Genomic DNA, 26,081 nt, shown 5'->3' on the forward strand with positions numbered 1-26,081 from the left:
AATTAAGAAATCAGCTAACAACTAGTATCTTAAAATAATAATTATTAGAAATGCTCTAAAAAATCGTGTTTTTTTTCTGTATTCTGTTCAAAATTTTAGTACGATTCTTGATTTTAAAAAAATCAGCGTTTTGCTTTCTTAAACACCAATACTGGCCACTTTCTCTCCTTTTTTTGCTACCTCATGCGCCAACCGACTTAAAGAGTAACCCAGTTTCCATGACAACGGCTGTAATCCGGTCTACCTGCCTTTCTCTCCAGTGTCAACTTAAGGTGTTATGAACTATAAAAGAGGAACTAAGAAAACTGAAAGTAAAGCAGTTCTTCAAAGAAAAGAGGAAAATTTCACCTACTACAGGTAATTAATACTTTATTCATAATATCAAAATTCAACATCAAAATAAATATTATTTTCAATATTTTTCTAGGAGGATACTGATAGCTAATATTCTATAGCTTCAATGAAATATTTGAACATTTAATTTCTTAGAACAATATTATTCGCTTTCAAATTCTTCTTATTAATTTAATGACTCAGAGCATAAAGACAACTATTTCATTTTAACGTAATTTACTAGCGTATTTGAAGATTTTTCAGTTGATTGCATAAGTAACAAAGCATTACGTGTTTAGGAAAAGAAACATGTCAAAAAAATTCTTTCCTATTCATCAAAAAAATAAATAAAAATAATAAAATAAAGCAGTTAAACAGTCCAAAAATATATTTTATTACAAACCATTCTTTTAAAAATAATATATATAAAAAAAATCCTTAACAATGAGTATATTACAATGCATTAAATGACGAAATGAAAAAGTCAAAATCTAGTCATCTTCCATGTCACTAGAGTCGCTGTTTTCACTTTCAATGAAATCTGATGTTGACATATGAGTTATCTAAATTAAGAAGACAAAAAAAAAAGCATGATGATAACTTTGTTTATAATTATTATAATTACAGTAAAATAAGGAAGAAAAAAATTGGCTTGAGAAACGTGTCGGCAAAGTTAAATGAGTTCGATCCTCTGAGTTCTTCCGATTACTACCGAGTCTTCAGAAGCAGGTTAATATGTAATTTAAGAATTTAGATATCATTTATAGATTTTTCTAGAACATTCCCTGACGTCATTTCCGTTTTCTTATTTCATTGTATTGTTCTTTTGTTTCAAATGGAAAGGACAGTTACCATGTTTTTTGTATTCTAGATAGTTGTCAATAAATCCGTTCTACTTGCCAGTGTAAAGTCTATTATTAATATGCATTATTTGGTGGAGGTGCCGGCTAGATAAGCAACCATTGAAGTCGTTCTACAAAGAAGCCAGCATTTGCAAGGATTAAAACACAAGGAAATCCAGGGTTGCCACTCAAATCTGGAAAAAAAATTCCCTGTGTTTTCCCTGTACTATTATACACAATATATTAAAAGGAAACAACAATTACTGTGCTCTTTTGTGAGCTATATAGGGCTAACTATATTTATTAGTTTTAATTGGTGGGAAAACAGCTGAACATATTTAAATAATGTTATAGTAAGTGAAATAGTTTAGTATAGCTGAAATATCATGGCTAAATATCCCATAGATTACGCTTTGAGTGGGTAACATTTTTTAAAAGACAAAAATAAGAAACAAAATTCCCTGTATTTTCCCAGTTTGCAAGGAAAAAATCAAAATTCCCTGCATTTTCCCTGTTATTTTAGGTGATTTTTAAATTCCCTGTATTTTCCAGGTTTTCCCTGTTCTCCATGTAGAGTGGCAACCCTGAAATCATAATGCCTGCAGAAATCAAGACTGAAGGCGATCCATTTTCTACAGTAGTGCAAACTTTCAACGTTAGCTATCCATCTCCATTTTCCAAAGAGACAGGTGAAGATCCGGGGATATGGTTAAACAAATACGACAGATTTGCAAAATATAATCTCTGTGACTTTGAAATGTGTTTAGATATTTCTTTCTAAATAGTACGGAAAAACGGTGGTTCGAAAATAATGAAGCTGTGTTAACAAGCTGGGGTGTATTTTAAGCAAATCTCAAAGTAACATTTACTGATAGTTTGAAACCCTTACCCCGCGATGAAGAACAATTGAAAACTCGACCTCAACTTCCTTATGAAACTAGTCTATCTTACATCCAAGATGTTTTTGCTCTGTGGCACAAATTAAAAGAAATTTGAGAGAGGATGATAAACTGGCTCATTTTATGAAAGGTGCTGTAGAAAATGTTTACCAACTGTTACAAAGAATATTACACCCTCTGTGATATTTATTGAATGGTGCCAACCTGTCGATAAATGGAAACAGCAGCGAAAAAATTTGAATGGTTATCAAATGCAACTGCTGTACCATAACTCAAAAACCATCAAGATCTGTTAATGATTAAATGCCAAGTTGTAAAGGAAGGGAGCACTCACATCTTTTCCTTTCCTTGCTCAGTTACCTCCTGGACAACTAATGCCTATACCAACAGAGGAAGCACTTTTTATAATAAAAAATATTTTTCAGTTTGTGGTTACCCTCTATGTTTTGAGGGTTAAGAATCTGAATTTGTCGAAAAGTAGGCATGTTTGTTCAGAGAGTTTTTGTAGTTTAATTAATAACAATTTTAATATCGTCAGCACTAAATAATTGTAAAGGTTCAAGGGCTTAACCTTAAAAATGCTGATTAAGTCTTAGTACTTAAAAATTTGATCATTCAGAGTGCTCTGTTGTTTTTTTACACTGTACAAGCAACAATTTAAAAATTATGTAAAATAAAATTTTTTACAAGAGTCCTAATATAAATTCTAAATAATCTTTTTTAAAATACATGACTCTAAGACTTCCACCATGTTACTTATATAGTTTCTATTCAATCATATTTAAATATATATCCCTTAAGAAAAATTACAAATAAAGCAGAATAAAAAATGGACCAACCTGAATAACTTTTGATCTAATAATCGGATCCTCAGGTTTTAGGACTCGATTATCATGGTTCATGGAGGTAGCTTTGAATTTGCTAATTAAATTAGTGTAGATCATATTGTACGTTATGAAACCAGTTGCAAAAATGTAGCCTATTTTTCGACAGATTATAATTTCTGACGCCAAAAATAATGGAGGTTGTTGCAATCTGAAAAATAGGGTCCCAATAATTTGGTCAAGGGAACAGTTCTAAGTTTGAGCCCCTTAAAGTCAATTTAACTTTTTGTATATTTCAACCTATCTCAGGCACACAATTATGAAATTTCTTTATTCAAAGATAATTCCATTAAAAAAAAAAAAACAAAAAAAAAAAAAAAAAACAAACAAACTTAGTAAACATTATTTCTTATTGTTTAATTCAATAAGAGTCGAAAACGTAAATTTTTCAAAATTTGATTTCTAAAGAAATATTAGACCGATTTCACTCAAATTTTGTACATTCCCCATTTAAAATTGCATTCTTTAAAACTAATAATGTAAAAAATTGCAAACCTTCCAATTCAATTTTTGTTCAAATAATATTAAATACTTAAAATTATATTTTGTATGAAATTATCTTTGGATAAATTATAATGGAGTTGTCTGAAAATCTAATCATTAAATCAAATCTTATTCCGTGTGAGTTGTTTTGTTCCGCACTGTACTTATAGATTAATACTAATAACTACAAAACTTTATTTCTTTACCTTAGTTTCAGAATCAAAATCACCAACTCCAGCATCATTTTCTTCCTCGGATTCTAAAGAAAATTTGAAAAAAAAAAAAAAAAAAAAAAAATTCAATTTTAAGTCATTTATTAGTTTAGATTTGATATAATTTAGCATAATTTTTTTAGGATTTCACAAAAGACATGTGTGGAACTATTACTGTGAAATGCACCTAACGAGGAATTATTTTTATACATAGTATAAAAAGTACTTGACTTGAAAAATTTTACACATACCATAGAACCAGACTTATCCAAGCTAATTTGGACCAGGGTTTAAAAGAACCCAGGTTTTTTTTTAAAAAAAAGAACCTGATGCAGGTGAATTTTATCGGGCTTTTTTAAGATATTCAAAATTCTATAGGTACAATGTTATTTTAATCTCTGAACTAAACCAGTCATTTCAATAAAGCGATCAAACTTTTGTTTTAATTCTGTGAAAGGTCATTTTTGCACTTTAAAAACAATGAATTTCTTCATTGATAATGACTAAATGGTCACGAGGAAGTGATTCAAAAAACCATTTCTTTTGATGTTGGTTTATAATGGAGATAAAGCACATTCTTCACAAAGCTTTATAGATGTATGTATTTTAATGAAAATAACCAGTGCAACAAAAATTAAAAATTTTAAAGGAAGTGAAAAGAACAATTTCTTTTCCTAAATAAGTCTAGTATTTATGAGTAAATATTTGTTATGGTTATGTTTATTTATAATATTACCTCACATTATATTATCCATTTTTGTTTAAATCACAGGGGTCGTTACATAGAACATGGAATGCATACAAACAAACTTTGTTGGGAGGCTTATGGGAAAAAGAAGAATATATAAAGAATTATTTCAAGATTAAAATTTCAAAATTTATATATTTTAAAAATATTCCCATTCTAAGAGAAATTAGCAGTGAAATCATATTACTGAATAAGTGCCTGTTCGGAATAGTCAAAATTATAAAAAAAAAGTAATTTATGTGTAATACTATAAATTGGTGAGAAACCAAAGAATAGTGATGTTTTATAATCATCTTGGTTATAACATTAAGAGTAGTGTTTTTTCAAAGGAATGGAAGTTTCGATTCAGATAAACATAAATTTTGGATTAGTTCAATTGCAATTTCTTACAAATTAAACATGCAATATAAAAATAAATCAGGGTTGCTAAATATTACAAATTATTTTCTATGTAATTTAATAAAAATAATTCAAAAGAAAGGCTCCTCTTTCAGAAGAAACTTTTAGACACTTTGCTTTTTTATGAAGTTTTTCTAAATATTTTGCATTTTTAAAATTAAAAAATGCATGAGACTCATTAGAAAGTCTTTCGATAAAGAATTTCAATATAGACACGTTGAAAAAACAAGAATACATAAAAAATGACAGCACCAACAGAATTTTTTACAATTAATTTCTGTCACAGGATGTAATAAATCTTATTTTGCTTGTGCATAATGTACCTTTTTTATCAGACTTGTGACCAATTCAAAATTGTACTAGTCCAGTAATTGCATTTTGTTACAATCTTCTCTTAAAATGAATATAGTTGAAAAATATATAATCTTGCTAATTTAAGTCTCAAGATTCCTTACTTTTTTCCTAGAACATCCCAAAATTTCTTTCAATTTATACCAGTTCTTGAATAGTTTGAATATTGGTCCAAATTAATTTTGCTTTTCTTTTACACAAAACAAAAATAATTAGAGACTTTTATAAATCTTTAACATTTTACCTAAGAAAATGCTGAAGATTTTGTAGAAAGTTTTAAGATTTTAATGAATTAGAATGAATGATAAGAATTTAATGAGACAAGAGGGATTAATACCTGAATTGTATTCAACTAAAGGCTTGTTTGAAAAATCAGAAGAATTTGAAGATACTAACTTGGCCTGAAAAACAATTTAAATAAGCAATGAGTCGTTTGGATATTTAAATGTTCAAAATATTTATATTATATCTAAATATAAAAATATTTATTTTCTTACAATGTAAAAGGCACAGTATTATTTTAACAAACTAATAATAATTTAATAAATTTATACCAGACAATTATTTCAGCAAATAAGACTGAGCTCAGTATTATTAGTGCAACAAAAATTATAACTAAAGAAATTTTTTCATTTACGTCGCACTAGAGCTGCACAATGGGCTATTGGCGATGGTCTGGGAACGTCCCTGAGGATGAACCGAAGACATGTCACCACAATTTTGATGGCACTACTGCTTCGGTAGCACGACGACCTGCAAGTCGAGCACTTTATGGTAGAACAGTTTAACAAGGACCAATACTAAAGAAATTTGTAAGCAAGATAATTTGTGGACAGTGTTTTTGCCTTTTGAAAATTTGTTTAAGTGTTAAAGGGTTAAAGTAATTTTAATTTAAAATGTGTAGACACTTTACAGATAGTGAACTGTTCAATCCATTGATGATTCAATTTTTTCATGCAAAGCTAATGATGTCGTAAATATTACGATTAACTGAATACCTGCATGGTTGATTCTGTGTTAAGAAATTTCTTGAACTTAGATCTTAATTTTATATGTAAATGAAATCTAAAATTACTCAAATCTGTAATTTAAAAAGAATGCAAACTGTTATGAGAAAAATTATAATATCCTAACTTAACCATTAGGATATTCATTTAATCAAGAATAATTTTTCACATTTCTTTATTAATGTCTTGTAGTTGGCAAGCTTAGGCTTACTTTTGGATGTCCGAGGAATTATAATCTGAGCAAGACAAAGCATTACTTAGAGCCCTGAGATATACGTCGGATAAAGACCAAATTTTGCAGTCTCGTCACTTGGTTTTTCATGTCTAATACAGTAAATTTAAAACATTTTCTAACGCTAACCTGTGAAAGAAGCAAACAGAAAAACTGAACCAACTGAAAATCCAAAAAAAAAAAAAAAAAAAAAAAATAAATAAAAAAAAAAAATAAATAAATTATAAGCTAAATAAAAGTAATTTGACAATAAACGCAAGCCTCACAAAGCAAGCCGAAGTAGCGATCTTCTAGAATAGAATCTCCTACATTGACTGAAACAAACGTTTTTTTAAAGTAGTAAAAAAGTTGATGAAAATTTTATCATGAATCTGAGCCCTCCTGAATGTGACAATTTTTTTTAGTAAGCGAGCTTGGCTTATTTTTAGCTTCTGATACCCCACATTCTGGTGACTATCTAATTAAATAGTTTTCTTGCCATTTACAATTTCAGGGCTCAGCGTGGGTCATAGTAGAAAAAGTAGTGAAAAAAGTGATTAAAATTTTTTAAAAAGTGATAAATAGTGACTAATATTCAGGCAGCATCGTAATAACCTTAAAAATATACAAATTAAAGGAAAAAAATTGGTTTAGAAACATTTATTGTTCTACCTGTTTATTGCTTTAATTTACTGCTATTGAATTCTTTTTTTTTAAAAAATTACATAAATATTTTCTAATTTATCCCAATTTAAAAAAAAAGTTGCATATTTGACTTTAGCTGCTATGGCTTAAAGTATTGTATTACAGAAGCAGGGAAAGCATACAACAAAAATATTGTTGCTGTCATGTAAAGTCAATACACATTTATTGAGATGTGCTTCTCTTCAGGAGTCAAAAAAAAAAAAAAAAAAAAAAACGTTAAATATGTAACTATTATTTCAAAAAAAAAAAAAAAGTACTTTAACAATTGAAATGGCGCAAAACAAATGTCGCTAAAAGTGATGAATGAAATAAAAAATAATATATTAAAAGTATCAAAATTGGAAATGTGTGCGAAACTGCATTGTTTAAAAGATATAATTAAAGAAAATAAAAATGGTTGCAAACCTCTCAGGAAAAAAAAAAAAGAAAGAAAAAAAGTGGAATCACGATAGAACCGTTAAAAGTGATTTTTGAATAAATCATTAACAAATTGCGGGTACAACATCACATTAATCAAAAATATAACACCGTATTAATATGAAATTAAATGAATGCAAAAACTGTCGGAAAACATTAATTTACAATATAATCGCCCTGAATCGAGTATATAAAAAAAGTTAACTTTAAGGTGAAAAAGGCAAGTAATAACATCGTATTAAAAAACCATGAGGAAAGGGCTGAAAAAATTATAAAAATTCGCCTGAGTGCCTAAGGTAAACACTGGAAATAAAACTATAAGAAATTACGATGAAATCAAATACGTCAAAGAACGATTTTCGAATAAATCATTAACAAGTAGTTGTTCCTGAAATACATGTCACATAATAAACATAGTATGTATTAACTAAAATATGAAGATTTAAAAACCATGGGAGAAAAAAAAATTATCGAAACTTTGTCAATCATTTGACTGATAAAACGATTATAAAACCAAGTAAGTTTACGGTGATTCAATTTGAAATTCTCCAATTTAAATAACATTGTATAAAAAAACAGCACAATTTGAAAAACCACATAGAAAGGACTGAAAAATTCTTAATAACATAAAAAATAAAATAAAAAAACATGAAACGGTGTGAAATTAAAAAGAGATTACTCAAATTCGCATGATATAATAACATCTCATTAAAAAATAATCAAATTTTTGAAAAGGGTAAAAAAAAAAAAAAATCTTGATCGTTTTTTCTTTTTAAAACTTTTTTTTATTTGTGATATTCACCTGAATTAGTATCGAAAACGAATGTTCTGCAGCTCCACAGCTGATAAGAAAACAAAACTTAAGATAGATGATAACTAAAATCATTCCTCGATACAGTGAATGGCTCTCTTGTATTTTAAGTGGAATTAATTTGAAAGTGGAAATTGTCTATTAAATCCTCTTTTATGCCTCACCCATAGTCCTTCTACACTAGAGTAAGAGGATTGTAATATCACGGGTTTAGGGAAATGTGAAATCTTTATTTTGATTGAAATGGGGGTAAAATTTAAAAAAAAAGTGAGATAAGTGACTAAGCGTTAAAAACAGTGAATAAAAGTTACTATTTTTTAAGATAGTGACATTAAGTGAGAAAAGTGGCTCACGCCTAGCCCTGCAATTTTTATTAATACACAAATGAGAATAACCCATCCTCAACACAGATTAACCTTTTATTGTTGATGATAAAAAAAATTAATAAACCAAATTAAAAAGTTGTTAAACATTAATTATGAAACATAATTAACCAAAAAAAAATAAGAATGATGCAAAAGCAGAAACAAAATAAAACGAATTTACCTGTGCCATAAGTATGGACAATATACCTCGTGCTCGAGCAAGTTGACTAACTGCATCCCTTCTGGCAGCAATGAATTGATCAAAAGTAGCAATACATTGACATATGTCTGGACTCTAAAAAGGAGAATACGAAATTGTAATAATTTATGAGCATTACAAACTGCAGATTTTTCTACTTAAGAGTCAAATTGAAGAAGTCTGAAACGCAATTAAATATGAAATACAGTGCAACCTCGAAAATCCGGACTGCTGGAGGGTTTGGAAGGTCCGGATTTCCGAAATTTCCGGATTTTAGATACCTTACTTGAATTGATAGAGTTATCGAAGTTTCGAATTCGTCAGGCCGATTTCACGATTAATCACGCGTGTGTAGACCTCCGACGTCAATTTTAACATAAATATACTCTTTAAATGATAAATAAAAGACAGTAAAAATCAAACTTTCGTCATTTTCCTCCGCAATCGATCGTTTAGATAACATAATATTAGCAATTAAAACTAAAAATATAGGCTTAAAACGCGAGCTGAATTTCAACTTATAACCGAAACAAATGCTTCTAGACTAGACTGTACCAGCTGATACTAAGCCTTTTTTTGTTGGGGGATGAAAGAACTTGTCCCCGGTTCCTAAGCTTCAAGGTTAAGAAAGAACCAGTTTTCTTTCATCACAAGGGGGAAAAACAAGGAGATGGAAGAATTCCTCCTTCTGAGGAGATTCCCCTTCAGGAGGAGGGGGATTCCCCTTTATATTCTTTGTCATCCATACAGAGCTGATAAGAATGACTGGAATTTCCTTATCAGCTATGAGCTGTCATTCACACCCCACCTCTACCTCTTCATCTACTGCTTCATTGTTGGAGAAGAGTTGTGGTTTTGCCTTAAAATTTTTAGTTTAAGCGATTTTTTTAAAATTTTTTCTTTTGAAATTTTTTTCTGAGGAACTGGACGAATGAGTCCGGATTTTGGAGATTTCCGGATTTCAGAAGTCCGGAATTTTCAGGTCGTACTGTATATTTCAAATATTGGGATTAATGTTACAAATATTAACAGAATTATAAGTGTTTCATATAATTATTATACTACTGATTTTAATCAATTAGAGAAGCATTCAATATTAGAGATAAAAAAAGATTAAATAATATTAACTTACTGATATAAAATATGACAGATGAATCGTTATGAGAGCAGTCAACCACTTCAGGCAAGTCCTTGAGGAGGGGAAAAAATATACATATTGAAAAGGAAATGCAAGAAGTCAGAAGATTTGAAGAAATTACTATTCAATATAATTAATAAATGCATTTCATTGATAATGTAGTTTTACTAAAAAATTAAAAAGGGATATACATGCAAATTATTATATTATTATAATAACAGTAATAATATCATATTTCTTTCATTATGTCATTGAAAAAACATTAGTTTAAAAAAAAATTCAAATCACAATCAATTTAAAATTATTAACGTGAGCATATATAATATTTTTTATTCAATGTAATCAATAATGAGATTTTTAGGTAGAATGTGATTTTATTTAAAGTCTTATTTCATTGATAATGAAGGTTTGTTACTAATAAATAATGAAAGGGATATACATGTAAATTATTATTATTTTTTTTCAAAATAGATTTAAAAAAAGAAGACTAAACATAGATTAGAGTAACAAGAAACTTTTAAATTATAATTCTACATTAAATGTATGAACAATAAATTTGCTGGAAAAAAAACACCTATTTCAATTATATCCTTAAATTTTATGCTTATTAAAATACAGTGTTATTTAAACTTTTAAAAGTAGACTAAACGTAGATGAGAGTAGCAAGAAACTTTTAAATTATAATTTTACATTAAATGTATTTAAATTTGCTCGACACGTCATCACCTGTAGAAATACTGCTCAGCAATTTCAGTTTCTTAGAACAACCTATGAAAGACTAGCCATTTTGAACAAATGATCAATATGGGTGGCATTTTTCAGGAAAGTGCACTTCTTTACATTCACATCCATTAGGTTAAAGAAAACTTTATTTGTATTAGAGTATAAATGGACTTATGTTGTTTCCTCATATATACCCCCTCCACCTCAACAGATTCATTTCACACAACTCTTTTATTTGACTGTTGCAATTATCAACACTATAAAAAATAATTCGAACTCTTATATATCTGGAACTGTGAAAGATCAGTTTTCTTACCTCCCAGAGGGGAAATTTTTTTTCTGTTTATGCTAACATTTTTTCCAAGGGTAATGAAATTAGAGTCCACCTTAAAATATATTTGTATGCAATTTGACAAAGTATTGAATATTAGTCCATGTTCACATTAACAAGGTTTGACTGTATATGGATATTGTAACATAAATTTATGAGAGTGATAAAAGCTTATTTAACAGAATTTGAAAGCATTACTCACCTAGGGTTTAGTTTATGCAATCTTATGAAAAGAACTTCGAGTAAGGAAAATATCGATTGAATAGGGAGCCTTTCAATGGTGTTCATAATAACCAGTTCGTTGCTACAACCAAATACAGTCTAAAAAATAAATGTATAGTCTATATCTTTACTGTAATTGTAAACATTTTATGCTCATAAAAAAGACATTTTCAAATATGAAAACTTGGTTTACAAATACATACTCCTGTAAAAACATTGAAATAAAGTCTAAAATTCATTTGGTAAGTACCAGAAAAAATTATGATTATTCTCATGTTTTCAAAACCTTTGCAATTTAAACAAACAATTCTTTACAAAAAAAAAAAAAAAAAAAAAAAAAAAAAAATTAACACAAGTCTAAAATAGTGTTTTCATTGTTTGAATAAGTATAAATGTTAGCCTATGTCTTTTTTTTTTCTTTTTTGGTTGATTATCATAAAATATCAAATCACAAATTTTAAGAACAGTTCTCAAATTTTCCTAAAACTTTATGATTTGAAACTATAACTTGCACTACTTTCTGGTACTTTATCGAAAAATAAAAAAACCCATTCACTTAAACAGTTAAATTGAAGCTCTATTTTTAAAAATATTCATTTGAAAGTTAGCATTTTTTGAGAGACTAATGACAAGTGTTAAAAATCTTCACAGCATAAAAGCATTTGCTTGACAAGTTCTTTAAAGATTACTAGATGCGATCTAAAGTTAATATTCTCATTAATTATTTTTTAATCTCACATTGCTTCTATTTATAGTTTTGGGTTCTCATGACAAATATTAACTAACCAAATAAGCACAGCAAAAATTGAAAATTAAACGAACAACTAATTTCAAAGTTAAAATGGTTGCTCTAATAATAATAGGTGATGACACATTTCAAAACTGGAACGATTCAGCTATCCATATTTATAAAATTTTAACTCACAAATCTTTTTAAATCCTTCCACCAATAAGACAATTAAAAAAATAAAATTTTCAGGGGGGAAAAATTGAATTTCATTTTAAAATAAAAATGAAGTTTTCTATAACCGGTCTAGACCTTTATAATAGAACAAGATAAAATTTAAAAAAACTTTTTTTTTTACGTTATGGTGCACATAACAAGTTCTCCAAATAAAGATTCCTTCCTTAAATGGACAAAATGTTACTGTTACAATTTTTAGTGTAGATATGAGTAAAATAACTTCCTAACTTTTTTGTTTTTTAACAATAGCATAACTTACATTAAGCATGTTGTTATCCCTACTTTGAAGACCTTGTAACAGCAGATGAACCATACTATCAGATTTCACAGCAGCTTCATTTTCAGAAATTTCGTTTGGAGATTTTTTCAAATCAAGAGCTTTTAAGCGTTCTTCCATAGGTAACTATAAATGAAAAAGAACTTAATTCATCTTTATTCATTGGAAACTAAATAAATAAAAAGCTAATCAAAATCAATGAGCTTTATTTTATAAGCTTTTCCTTTTTTTTTTCCTGTGTAAAATCTTTATTAAGTAAAACTAGAAATATTATAGATAATTTATCTCTCAGTTCATAAATAGTAAAAATTATATTATAAATAGTAAAAATAGTTGAGATATAACAGTAGTTATTAAGTATTCTCAAAAACACAAAGATTTCCGTACAATTTACAGAAAGTTAAATGTATATATAAAAAATTAAGAATAATGTTTTCTTCCATGTAGGTAAGTTATCATATTTTAATATATATTGTTAAAGTCAGCCTTTTTAAAAAGCAAGCATTTAAGCAGACTAGGAAAGTTGAAATTTTTAAATTCATTAAAAGTGCTTGTTTTATGCATCACTATATTAAAACATTGTGCACTTCCATACTTAATATTAAATTATAAATACTCTTAGCCAAAAGGTCATTCAAAATTCAATGACTTAAAACTCTTATCTTAGATTTTAACTGCGACAATCTATTTGTGTTTACTGTAAACTTATTGTGGTTTAGAGTAAATGATAAGTAAGTAGTAAACTACAAAACATAATAATGAGAAGTATAAAAAAGCAACGTATCTAGTTTACTTTTGATGTGTAGAAATATTAGACCTTAAAATTGTTAAAAACTGAAGTTAATAGCACAATTTATTATTCTTTTGCAATAAAACTTGCCTTTATTACACCTTAAATAGTGTGAATAACATTTTTTTTTCAGTTTGTACTTAAAAAGAAGTTTGGAGCATGAGCTGGTCTAACAAAAATCTTTGAATCTCTCTTTTACAAATGTTGTTTTTATATATATATATATGGGTCATTCTCACAAAAACAGTCATTTTCATGTCCCCAGTATATTTTATGTTTGTTTTACAGCTTACGAAAAAAAAAAAATTCAGGGAAAGTGTCCTTCAGAATGCAAGCTAACAAAGGAATAAAAATAAAATTATCAATTTTTATTTATTTTAGGTAATTAAAATATACCAATATGTCATTCCCTCACTTGTCCCCACTGCTGATTTAAAAAAAGAAAAAAATTGTTTCCGAAATAATTTTTTTTTTTTTTTACAAATTCATGTTTTTTATTTCAGAATACTGAAATATAGAATTCAGAAAATCAATTTTAAATTTAATTTCTGATAAAAATATTAACACAGCACTATTTTAAACTTTGTCCCCAGTGTTTCGCGTCATTCCCTCACAACAATGTTCTTATCACCTGCAATCTTCTTAGAATAAAAATATTTTAATAAAAACTTCAGAAGTTAACAACTGGCATCATAGAACAAAATTGCAGTATGTTTCCATCTTCAACTTAAAGAAGCTTTGCTGTGGAATAAAATTGAATGAATCAAACCAGGTAAAATTTTTTACATTTGTCATTCCCTCATGTCATTTTTTAGAGTAAAATAAAATACAACTTCATCGAGAAAGTGGATAATTATATGTTGCTTTCTTGTATGAATATAATTGTATGTGATTGACTCCAGAAATTAATAAAGCCTAACTGTTATTTTTAAATTTTATTGAATTCGTCATTCCCTCACTAGTGTATAAAGTGAGGGAATGACGCTGAAGTGAGGGAATGGTTCAAGATGGGTATATTATCAAATTTTTTTTTGTTTAATCGTGCCAGCCAATTTTATTTCCCAAACCTGCAACAACTATTAAATATATAAGACTAAATTATAATAAATATTAGATATACTTAGTATGTTATCATTTTCAAACTTTAGGTAGATGTAACTTAGATAAAAACATGTATTAAAATAAAATATCATTCCCTCACTTTTTAAATAGTGAAAATAATTAATTTACTTATTAATTAATTTAAAAATAAATTAAAAAATTAATAAATTAATTTATTAAATCAATTTATTTATTTATTAAATTAACTAATTAATTATAAATTAATTATTTAAAAAATTAATTAATTTAAATATTAAGTATAATTTATAGGATATATACTTTCTCTATAATGCCATTACATATTTCTATTAATATAAAAAGTTTCAGAGCTTTTTATTCAGTTTACTTTTTTTTGGATTTTATGAACTGAAAAATGACAGTTTTCGTGAGAATGACCCATATATATATATAATAACACGTTTGCTGCCACGGGACACAAATGTCCTGTCTCAGTCTAATTTTGGCACTTAACACGTTAAGAACTTTGATTTATTATACATAAAAAAATTTATTAATAAAATATAATTAAAACAGTCCATAAATTATACCCACTTCTTTTATATCCAGGTTTTTTTTCTTCCTTTTCTTTGAGGAACTTTCTAAAAAACTTAGATTTGTCATATGGCCAGGAACTAATAATTTAACATTACTTGACTTTTCTGTTTGCTTAATCTGTTGAAAAGATTTAAAAAAGTTTGAGTTATAACAGCTGTAAAGCAGTGTACATGCTATAATGGCTGCACACATATTACTAAGTGACAAAATTTTATGCCTATTTTAATTACATAATACACATAAGTATTGTTTAAAAAAATACTAGAGTTTTTTGTACTTCACTTTATTTCAACCACAACCTCATTGGGTTTTTCATACAATTTAACAAAGAGAAATTTGTAGCCAAACAAATAATTTAATACCATTATTGAAAATTGTCGAAAATTAATTTGAAATACATTGCATGGAGTACAACCATAACAAGAATTATATCTTGGACACAGTTGGGCTCAATATGTGTCCTATATGTACATGCTCTGAGGGACCAATATCTGGAAGTCTAAATTTTTTAATATTAGTGCCATGCAGTGTCAATATCGGTCTATATAGGACCAATATAGGGCTTATATTGGCTGAATAATGACCATAAAATATCGGGTGAATCTGACAATTTCATATAAGGCCCATATCCGAAAAATAATGGCCTTTTGACCCCTTATTAAGCCAAGATTCGTGAATATTGGCCTAATGAGGGCACAAGTTAATTAAAAAATTAAAAGAGACACTACAATAGGAAATTGATGTTTTAATTTATTTAATAAAAATATCTATCCCAGAACTAATAAGCTTTTATTATCACTTAACTTGTTAAATTAGATCATTTTCATGTAATTAAAATTGTCTTTGTTATGTACACAAACTTAGATTAGGTATTGCTCCACCTAGATAAAAAAATATAGTAATCTAAAAAAATATAAATATTAAAATATTTATGTTTTTAGAGTTCTTTAGACATTAAGAGAATAAAAATATGACCAAAAGAACTTGGCAACACTTGCATATTCAAAATAGCGTGCTTCCGTTTGCGTGCAATCTCTTTTAATTTATGTATTCTCAGAATTTTGAAGTAAATACAACTATATTTTTGTCATATATTGTGTAAAATAGTTATGCTTGTTCTAATTAAGTAATAATTGTATGTAGTTATTTAGTATCAGATTTGGAAATTTTGTTTTGTGGGATATACTGTTCCAGTTGTACTTACTATTGGGACAATATATCCCGATTGTACTTACCAGTGGGACAATATATTCTATAAAGAGATAAATCGCTTTGATTATTTTATAGCGGCAACTTCTGGTAAGAATAATTCAGTGCATTTATATTATTCCCATGCAGTAAATAAGTATTTTAACAATATTCAAGATGATAGGGACATACTGTACCAGGAGTTTAGGGGGGGGGAGAAAGTGGAAAATTTTAAGCTCTTAGTACACTTATTTTAATATGTCAGCATTAACATAAACGGCTTTTCATACCGAAAATTTTAATGGTGCAAAAGTTGGGTCGAAAGAGTTAAAAACTGCATTGACACAATAAAATAAATAAACTTGTAGTAAAAATGTTGCTTTAAAAATCTTACTTTACTAATACTATCTTTTCCACTAGATGATGCATCAGTGATACTCCTGATTAGAAATACATCTTTAGTAACATCAGAAATATTCTACAATAAAGAAAATCACAATTAAAATTTAGTTCAATGGTTCCAAATAAAGAATATTCATAAGGAAGTAAAACTATTTTAAAATATTCCTAAATCTAAAATAAGAGATAACATAGGTTTACCTATTCTAAAATTAAGGCTCTTAGAGAGACAACAGCAAACTTATGAATGTAATACACAGTCATGAAATTGCAAAAAAGGTAAAAGCTATATATGTTTGAAAAACCAATCACGAAAAATATCTTTAGTAACTAACGATATTTTTATTCAAATGCTGCTTCTTTCAATAAAAAACATCAAATTCAATAGCATACTTGCCAACCTCTATCAAAAAAATTTCAATAGAAATTACTTTAAATGCAGAAGATTTTACATCTTTTCAATTTTTATTCCTTATTCAACGAATCAATAGTGCGGTCAATGGAGTTCACAAGTGGAATTTAGTTTTTTAAAATAATCAGTTCAAATAAATCTGAACAAGAAGAAAACTATAATTCTCTTTATTTAATTATTTTTGTACTGCTTAATATCTTATATATTGCATTAAATAATGACCTTCAACAGTGATCAGGTTGAAATGTAGGGAAGATTGAACATATTTTTGTCTGAGCAGAACAGGATCCATGTGTGCGCATAATTTGTTCTAAAAAATTACAAAAGTTTAATGCACGTTTTCAGAATACAGAGGATATGAATTTCAGTATAGAAAACAGAATATGTAGTGCAAAAGCTAAAATCTACTTTAAAATGTAGCAGAGTTCGCAGCTAATAATAATTTACAGAAAGGTTTCTAAACAAGACATTTTATATAGAATATTACTAATATATCAATTTTTCAAAGAAAGCTTTTATGTGTATCTAAGATTTAATCTAAATATGAAAGACTTTGACAGCAAAAATGTCCATAGAAACCACACTTTAATTGACAAAACTTTTTTTAAAAAAATTACTTAAATAAGGCACAATGAAAATTTCAACCACCAGCATTTGATTTCATATTTATGAACTCATGTATTCAAAGCTTAATTTGTACACATTTTGAAAGATGATTATGTTAAAAAAAATTTTGGAAAAAAAAAAGCAGAGAGTGATTAAAAAAAGAATGAATGAAAATAATATGAAGTGCTTGAAATCGCTATTTGGAGGAAAAATTTCATAAAAGAGCAAAAACATAAAAAAAATAAGAAGCATTATAAAAATAAAAAATAAATAAATTTCTATAAACTATAATAAAAAAAGAATATAACACAATATATTTTTATTTAAAACTGAAGTGAGTCTTAAATAAATATATATCAAGAGAAATAATAATAAGTTTGAAATTTAATACATAAAATATAGAAGAAGCAAACTTACAATTCTTTCAAACATTGGCTTTAAAAAATTTCCATAAGCTAGTAAACTAAGGTCAAGTCCACTTGATATTTTAGCAGCAAGAACAGGCAAAACTTGTGCTTTCTGGCTTTCGTTAGATTTTGAAGCAATTCTTATCGAGAATTTTGGTTGCAAAGGTTTGGTTTTCACATTCCTGAAATTAAAAATCTGACAAAATTAAAACATTGTTTTATTAAAATAAGCAGAAAATTTTAATGAATTTTTAATTTACCCATTGAATAGGTGCTCAAAGAAATGAAATGAACCATCTTGAGAAACAATTGACATTTGCAGCGACTAAAAATATAAAAAAATTAGGAATCTTAAAATAAAAGTGATACATGTATTAATTATGCAAGAATGTTTAGGTCTAACTATTAAGCTTACATTGTAGGCGTAACAGAATATTAAAGTATAAAATTTGACACATTAAAATTATAGACAAAAATTGAAAGTCATTAAAATTTATTACTAAAATTTTCATTGATAATTATTTATTGAGCATAAAAAGTCATAATATGGACAGAGCTCAGTGAAATGTAAACTATGACAAGTCATCATAATTATTTTTTAGTAAAATATAAATCTTATTTGATTGGACAGTTTCCACACAATAATGCATTTCTCACATTTTGTTTGCTTGGCATAATTAAATAATGGATAAAAAAAAAACAATGATAAAAATTACAATTAAAAAAATAAATAAAATATTTTAAAAAAAAAAAGCATATTCAGTATTTTCACTTTACATTACAGCTAGTTGGTTTACAAATATGGCATTAGAAACAACAGCAATATAATTACTAATTACTTGTAAACTGTGAAATGCTATATTTCTTCGCCAACAGCAGATCTGAAGATTTGATATTTGCAGAAAACTGCAATTATTTGGTTAATTAAAAGTTTCATTAATTTTGAATGTATCCAAATATCTAAACATTAAAAAAAAATTCCACGACTATTGAATTGCATTGTTTCTAATGCCACTTGCCATAACAGCAAGCCTGCTTTGTGAAACCAAGCAATTTAAGGCATAGGGTGCGTTTCTTGTTTTCTAGCAGTGTCAGCTTTTACCAAGCATACTACTTCAGCCACACAAACACATCACTTCCCAGTTTATAGGGCGGACCCATTCATGCATTCATTTATTAAACCACAGATCGTAGTTTTGACCTGAATGATCAAACCTCAATTCATTACCCCTAGAAGCATCGATTTGTGATGCGAACTTGGAGGACATTGTGACCCAACAGATTTAACATGCACCAATCATCATTTGCCACACGAGGAGTCTTCAGCCTGCAAGGATCAAACTCACAACCACTTGGATATGGGCCCAGCGTCTTACCAACCAGGCTACCTTGGCCCATTGAAGTGTTAATAATATGAATAATTTTAAATGTACTTGACTAAGAGATGAAATCAAATTTTTGAAACAACTAATGTCCATTACACAAAATTTAATTCAATATTCTGTTATATTATTATTATTGTACCTAAGTTAAATAATTATCTTTATCAAGAACATAAAAAAATTTTAAACAGAAATTTTTCTGCAATTTTAGAATTGTCGACATTTTGATAAAAATCGTGTGAAAAAAAAGCAGAATTCTAGAAATTTTCTAACATTAAAGTAAATGGCTGGATAGCCAAATGATTTCTGATTAACTTTTTCGCAGGAAAATTGTGAGTTTAATTCTCACTTAAGTTTGGTCACCAACTTATCAGTTGTAAATTGCAATCCCAGTCTTTGAAACGGAATAACAATCCCATACCAGGAACTGCTTCTGAGGCCTATTTATACGAAACTGGACATACTATTATTGTTATACAAGAATAGTATAAAAGAAACATTTTTAAATGAGAAACATATTTGCACTCTGTACTGTTTTTACCTTTACTTTTCGGTTTTATTCTTGGCTAACGTTTTTCAGCTTTTCACCCTTTTTTTTGTGTTGGCAACTTTACATTTTATATTTGAAATAATTTTTTTCCCTCACACAGATCTGGCCTGCACCAACTTTTGCCCTTGAAACATGTAGACTTTTATTACCGCCTTCATATTTTTTGAAGCCAATGAAGTTTTTTTTAACGAAGTATGATTGCATACATTCAACTGGTGTGTATATCTATCTAAACTAATGACACTATAAACACATCCATGTGTTTCAATTGAAATTGAAAGCGTAGAAAAATATTTCAAAACATTATTATCAATTTTAGCAATTCAGTAATCATAATGTAATATTACAGTAACTATGGATAGAAAAGAATAAAACAGAAATATAAAATCAAATAAATAGAATAAATTGGATATATGTACCTCATTCCCTTTACAAAGAATATCAATGTTTGCCGGTTCATCAGGCAATACAAATGATGCTTTGGAACTAGTAGTACTCTCTTTCTTGAAATGCCTGCAAGCAATAAAGAAAAAATTATTTCACTAACAAGTAAATAGCAATGATATTTTGTCAGCTCTTTCACGTCTATATGCTTCCTATATATTTACAAAACTTAAATTAATGAAAAATGGATTAAGAATAAAATTCTTTTTAAAAGACTTTTTGCAGATGCTTAGAAATTATTTTTCAAACAGTTTAAAATTAATTTAAACAGAGTCAGAAGTTCTATATCGAGTTAAAATGTTTACAGTTCATTTGTGAAAATACAGAAATAATTTTCAATATCTTTTTGGTTTGTTTACACTTTATTCTATTATACCAATAAATAAATAAATAAAACATTTGCATAAATGATTGAAGCTTGTAGGAGCAGTTTTCAGATTTTATTCAGTTACTTTCATTTAAATATGAGTAGCACAATCCATACCAAAAGTGCTCATAAACAAAAATATATATAAAAAAACATTTAAGAAGCAAATCACTTTTTAAATACAGGATTTTTCACATGTGCTCCTTAAGATTAAGAACTGAAATAAAATTTAAAAGCTACAATGCTAAGGACTTATATAATTCATAAAATAAACATAATCAAGCTGATAATAAAAAATAATTGTATCAAGTCTTTACCATGCATTGATAACTCGATCTCCAACGGCAGCAGACACAAAATAATCACAACTATTTCCAGCAATAAGAGGTATAAGTTTAAATATTTCAGATCCATGCCCATTAAAAACCTATAAGTAATGATTAAAATGTTAATAATTTTAAAAGATTCATCTGCTGGCCTCATCTATTTGAAAATACATATACACACATTTATATATATTTGATTACTAACTGTGAACAATAAATAAGAAACAACTGATATTTGAACTTGGGATCAGCCTAAGAATTTTCTTTTTAATCAAAGGATTTAAACTTCACAAAATGTAAAATGAGTAAATAAATGTATAAAATAATAAGCATATATATGGCATGCACAACTCCATAACCTTTTATGGCAAATACTAATGAATAAATGATCTAACAAAAAAGAAAGAAAACAGTCATAGTTCTGTTTTATGGAGATATTTGGATGTCATGATATGTCAAGTTTCAAATGTGAAATTACTTGTTCTTATTTCAACTTTTTAGTGTGTATTTTGCATGTATTTTGTCAATAAATATAAACATGGTAAAAATAAATCTGTACAAACTTGATGTTGGAAATTTAAATAACAATTCAATCACTTTTTTCCATTTTGCTATAGCCACTCCTCAATACTCATATCTACATATTTCACTTAAAGAATCAATGTGATCTGTAGAAAATCTAATGAACTTTTCCATCAGAAATAAAGTTCTGTATTTTTATATATTAATTACTGAAAAATATTCAACTTCTCTCAAAACTAAATCTGGCAAAAGGAATTACAGTCATTTTGGAATTAGTCCACAGAAAATAAGCAACCGGTCAATTTTCACTTTATTAATTTGATGATTTTTCTAGAATTATTTACAACTTATCTGTAAATGTTAGAAAGTTTTTTTTCTTTACTTTGCATACTAGTATTAGTGTTTAGATGGATGAAAATTTGTCAAGACAGTTCAGTTTGAGTATAGCAGTCAAGATCGGTTAACAAAGTTTAATTTTATTGAAAATAAAAAAAGTAGGTGGTGAATCATATCATTAATTTATTTTTGTGTGAAAAAAAGATATTTTGATTAGAAGTAATAATTTCAAAAACATATATTGGATTCTAAAGAATCAGATGACAATTTTTATAACAAAATAAAACCAATTATTTAAATACTTTTATATTTTAGAGAAACACTACTTTCTTTATTAACAGAACACTCGTTAGGAATTAGAGCATTAAATATAATTTCCTCATGTTAATGCAGAATTCTACTTCATTTTGTAATTTTAAAAGTTTCTTTCTTATTTTAAATTTAAATAGATATCATGCAAAAATTTGCTCATCAGTTACTAAGCCAGGATTAAGACATTATTTGCTATGATTATGAACAGTTATAAATTTTAAATGCTCTCCTGTCCAAACTATTGGAACCATATTTTCTAGACTTTAGTTACCATTAGTATTTCAAGGGTCAAGAATCTTAATTCTTAGGGGGGAAAAGGGCACATTTATCCTGAAAAAGTAGGGTTCTTTTATCTGATTTTGTAGCTTAAAATATTACCCACATTAATTAATTGGGAAAGTCCAATAAGATTGAAAATATCATCATTTGATCAAAAGTTATTAATTTTACATACTGAAAAATAATTTTCTTTTAATTTACCTTTAAAACAGACTTTTGCTTGATGTCCCACCATTGGATAGAATTGCTGGCAGAAAGAATGTTATTGTCATCAACAACACAAATAGAATAAATAGGTCCAGTATGAGCTTTCCATTTCCTATTAAAAAATAAAGCATTGTATTAATTTTTTTTTCAAAAGTGACGTTTGATAAAAGCGATACTAATGAAAATAAGAAAGTAATAGAAATGAAAATGATAAAAAAAGTGACCTTTAAGAAAAATAGTGATTAGGTTTGTTTATTTTAATATTTAATCAAAAAAAGAAATATATATATATATATATATATATATATATATATATATATATATATATATATATATATATATATATATATATGTGGTATACTGACCATAATTTAAAAATCTTATACTGAAAAAAATTAATTTTTTCTGTATGGTTTTTATAAATTTAAAAATGCAAAGAGTTTTGCACAGGTTTTATGACTTATGAATCCTCGATGCTACTGAAGCATGTAAAACCAAACGACATTAAAGTTAGATTTTTTCAGGATAAAAAAATTATTTTGGTATATAAATTTTGCAAGTTATTTTAAGTTATATTTAAGACTAGACAATACATGTTTTGTTGAGATTATGATTATTCTCTAGTAACTAATACTACATGCTATTATAAATATTCAATGGTTTTTGCACAAAGAAATATTTTTAACATTTCGTTAAAACTTTTCAATCAAGTCCTGCACTTTTTTTACTGGTTTATTATTTTTACAATATATGTTTTTAAGATTCTTTAACTAATTTTATCACATAAAACTAGCCATTACTTGGCAGTAAGAAATTTTTTTTTTAAAAATTTCTATTCATTTAATAATTTTCGACATAATTCTTTAAATAACACAATTTATTTTTTGAAAAATGTTACTGATAACATAGATTAAGAATGACCTAAATGTAACCACTGTTAAAGAAAATAAATAAGTATACTAAGAAAAATATATACAAAACCAGTTTCTTTGAGTATGAAAGTTTATAAAAGGTATTGTCTTTTGAAAAGTCACAATAAGTTTTAAAATAAATAAAATAAAATGAGCAATAAAAATTAAAAGAAAAAGTTAAAATTTACCAGCAATAATTTATATAATAGCAAAATTCAAAATTCAAACAAAAAAAAAAAAAAAAAAAAACAAGTAATGTGGAGATTTTTTAATGAAGGCACGTATTTCTACAGTTGGCATGATATTTTACCATCTTGGGAAAAACCTGATTTTTCCATGGTGCTTACAGTTTATAACTTTTTCTCGCTTGAAATTTAACTGTTAAGTAAAAACATATTTTTTCATCCTCAGAAAAATGTCTAATTGTTTTTGCCAATTCTGTGAGCATCTAAAGCATAAACATTTAAAGCAGTACAGAAACAACAGGTTGGAACATTTGCTAAATTTAAAATCAAGTAAACCTGAAAAGCATATCTATTCTGGTAAATGACTAATTTGTATTGGTAGCTATACTCACATTTTAATACAACTTTCAGAAACATTCCAAATAATAATATGATGATCATCTGAACAACTATATAAAGTATCAGCATACCAGACAACATCATTAACAACTCCAGTGTGACCACCACTCTACATGAAAAAAATAAATGTATGCATATTAATTTAATACCCATCCTTCGTTCATGGTAAAACAAAATGCAAATAATCAATAAATCAGTATTATTTATGACTATGCAATCATTCAAAAAACAGCAATGCTTATGCCACTACAATCGAAAAAACTAAACTAACTCTAATATTTTTCATTATGTCCTTCCCTGTGACTATACATTTTTAGATTAAGAAAAAAGTTTTTAGAAGTTTTTTCTCCATTAATCTACCACTTAAGTACATAATTTAGTTTTTTTTAAGTTCAATTATTGTTGATTTTTAATTATTTATGTTTATAGAAAAATGTTTCAAAAATATCACAATAAAAAAAAGCATATAATTTCAGATAATTTGTAAACTATTAATTGAATGACATTACCTCATGTTGATTTAGCCTATGCTTACGTGACATAATTGATCAAAGATAAATAATTACTTAAAAAATGCAAATGCCTTTGATACATTAGAAAAAACAATGGAATTATATACAGTTTGAATTATAACAATGCCTAATGTTAAACCAATGTGAAAAATTCATTTTCAAACCTTCCTCTTAAGCAGAAAGTCTTTATAAATGTAAAACACGTTTCTCTTTCTATTGATTAGGCAGGCATGTCATATCATTATTTACATGCAGCCAGAAATTGAATTGGTTTACAACATATGAAAAATTGGAACGAAAAATATAAGCGAAACTTAGAATCATTATACTTAATTTCTGCTAACACTAATTGTCAAAAGATTTTTTTTCAGATAAAAATCTTTTTTCTTTTTTGAGTGGCAAAATTTGGTTTATCAAGCCTGTCAACATCGAAGAAGTAAATAACTGAGATTTTACTAACGTAATTTTTCGTGCTATGAGTAAAGTTTTGATACATCATGGATAATCATGTAAGTCAAAATGAGAAAATAAAAAATTGGAAATAATATAAGCACTTACATTTAGCAAAGTAAAAAACATGTATAGAAATCTTAATTTAATGAAGATGTTTTTGAACCATTATTTATAATTACTTAAACTATAAATAGTCAACATACTGCAGTACTGGCAAAAGCATTATCTGTTGCGGAATAAGAGTAGTATTTTTGCCATTGGTGGATATTTTATCACCAAAATTTTTTTTAAATAAATTCTTCAACGAATATAGAGAAATTTGTGTATATATAGGTAAACAGGAGATAGTTGTAAAATTCAGGACCCTTCGTTAAAAACATGAGACTTGGCAGGTATAGGCTTTTATATGACGCTCTAAGTAATCCTGTGAATCTTGGGCTGACTCTGATTAAAATTCTCAGGGTTCGAACAACCAAATGCAGGCCTGAACTCATCCCTCTAACCCATATATTGATTATTGTGAAATAATAAAATTCAGTAATCAAGAGAAAAGGTTAGAAGAAATGAAAACTTAACACACTTGAAAATATTTCATTGCATTATTTAGATGTGTTAGCAACTTATAATTTTTTTTGTAAATAAAAAAAAAAAAGCTTTTTTTTTTTTTAATTTCAGAAGAATTTTAATAAAATCAGACCTAATTTCAATGAAGAAATTTTCATAAACCTATACACAATTTGCTTTACATGAACCAATAAGATGTGTTTGAAACTTACCAAATCAGTAAAAAGATCTGCATTTGTAAAACTGTACAATAATATATCACCAACCATGGTCCCCATTGCAACTAGACGCAAATTTAAAATTTCTGCATATGCTCCTGCATGGGATCCTCTTACTTTTTTGGACTGTTTCTG

At 27.1% G+C, this 26,081-nt stretch overlaps 1 protein-coding gene and 1 long non-coding RNA gene across 3 annotated transcripts in view; one reads left to right on the forward strand and one right to left on the reverse strand.

The window, feature by feature from the left end:
• The first annotated feature begins 228 nt into the window (after window positions 1-228).
• LOC147810624 (uncharacterized) lies at window positions 229-1,757 on the forward strand. Its single transcript, XR_015432931.1, has 2 exons — window positions 229-357; window positions 1,728-1,757. It is a non-coding gene; the product is annotated as an uncharacterized LOC147810624 (long non-coding RNA).
• The window catches only part of LOC107439255 (WD repeat-containing protein 43), a 28,004-nt gene continuing 2,626 nt past the window's right edge, over window positions 704-26,081 (reverse strand). For both annotated transcript variants that reach the window (XM_043043519.3, XM_087160595.1), the window contains exons 2-17: window positions 25,941-26,078; window positions 24,193-24,308; window positions 22,699-22,816; window positions 21,040-21,149; window positions 20,331-20,424; window positions 18,240-18,304; window positions 17,990-18,161; window positions 16,550-16,633; window positions 14,965-15,084; window positions 12,504-12,647; window positions 11,261-11,379; window positions 9,999-10,056; window positions 8,849-8,962; window positions 5,489-5,552; window positions 3,648-3,700; window positions 704-896 (exon numbers count right to left, since the gene is read on the reverse strand). In XM_043043519.3, the coding sequence (XP_042899453.1) occupies window positions 825-896; window positions 3,648-3,700; window positions 5,489-5,552; window positions 8,849-8,962; window positions 9,999-10,056; window positions 11,261-11,379; window positions 12,504-12,647; window positions 14,965-15,084; window positions 16,550-16,633; window positions 17,990-18,161; window positions 18,240-18,304; window positions 20,331-20,424; window positions 21,040-21,149; window positions 22,699-22,816; window positions 24,193-24,308; window positions 25,941-26,078 (1,641 nt within the window). In that variant the 3' untranslated portion in view covers window positions 704-824. The remainder of the gene's footprint in view (window positions 897-3,647; window positions 3,701-5,488; window positions 5,553-8,848; window positions 8,963-9,998; window positions 10,057-11,260; window positions 11,380-12,503; window positions 12,648-14,964; window positions 15,085-16,549; window positions 16,634-17,989; window positions 18,162-18,239; window positions 18,305-20,330; window positions 20,425-21,039; window positions 21,150-22,698; window positions 22,817-24,192; window positions 24,309-25,940; window positions 26,079-26,081) is intronic.

The sequence above is a fragment of the Parasteatoda tepidariorum genome, chromosome 4 (genome assembly GCF_982258835.1).
Source record: "Parasteatoda tepidariorum strain Cologne lab strain chromosome 4, Ptep-v5.0, whole genome shotgun sequence".
In the NCBI taxonomy this organism is placed as follows: Eukaryota; Metazoa; Arthropoda; class Arachnida; order Araneae; family Theridiidae; genus Parasteatoda; species Parasteatoda tepidariorum.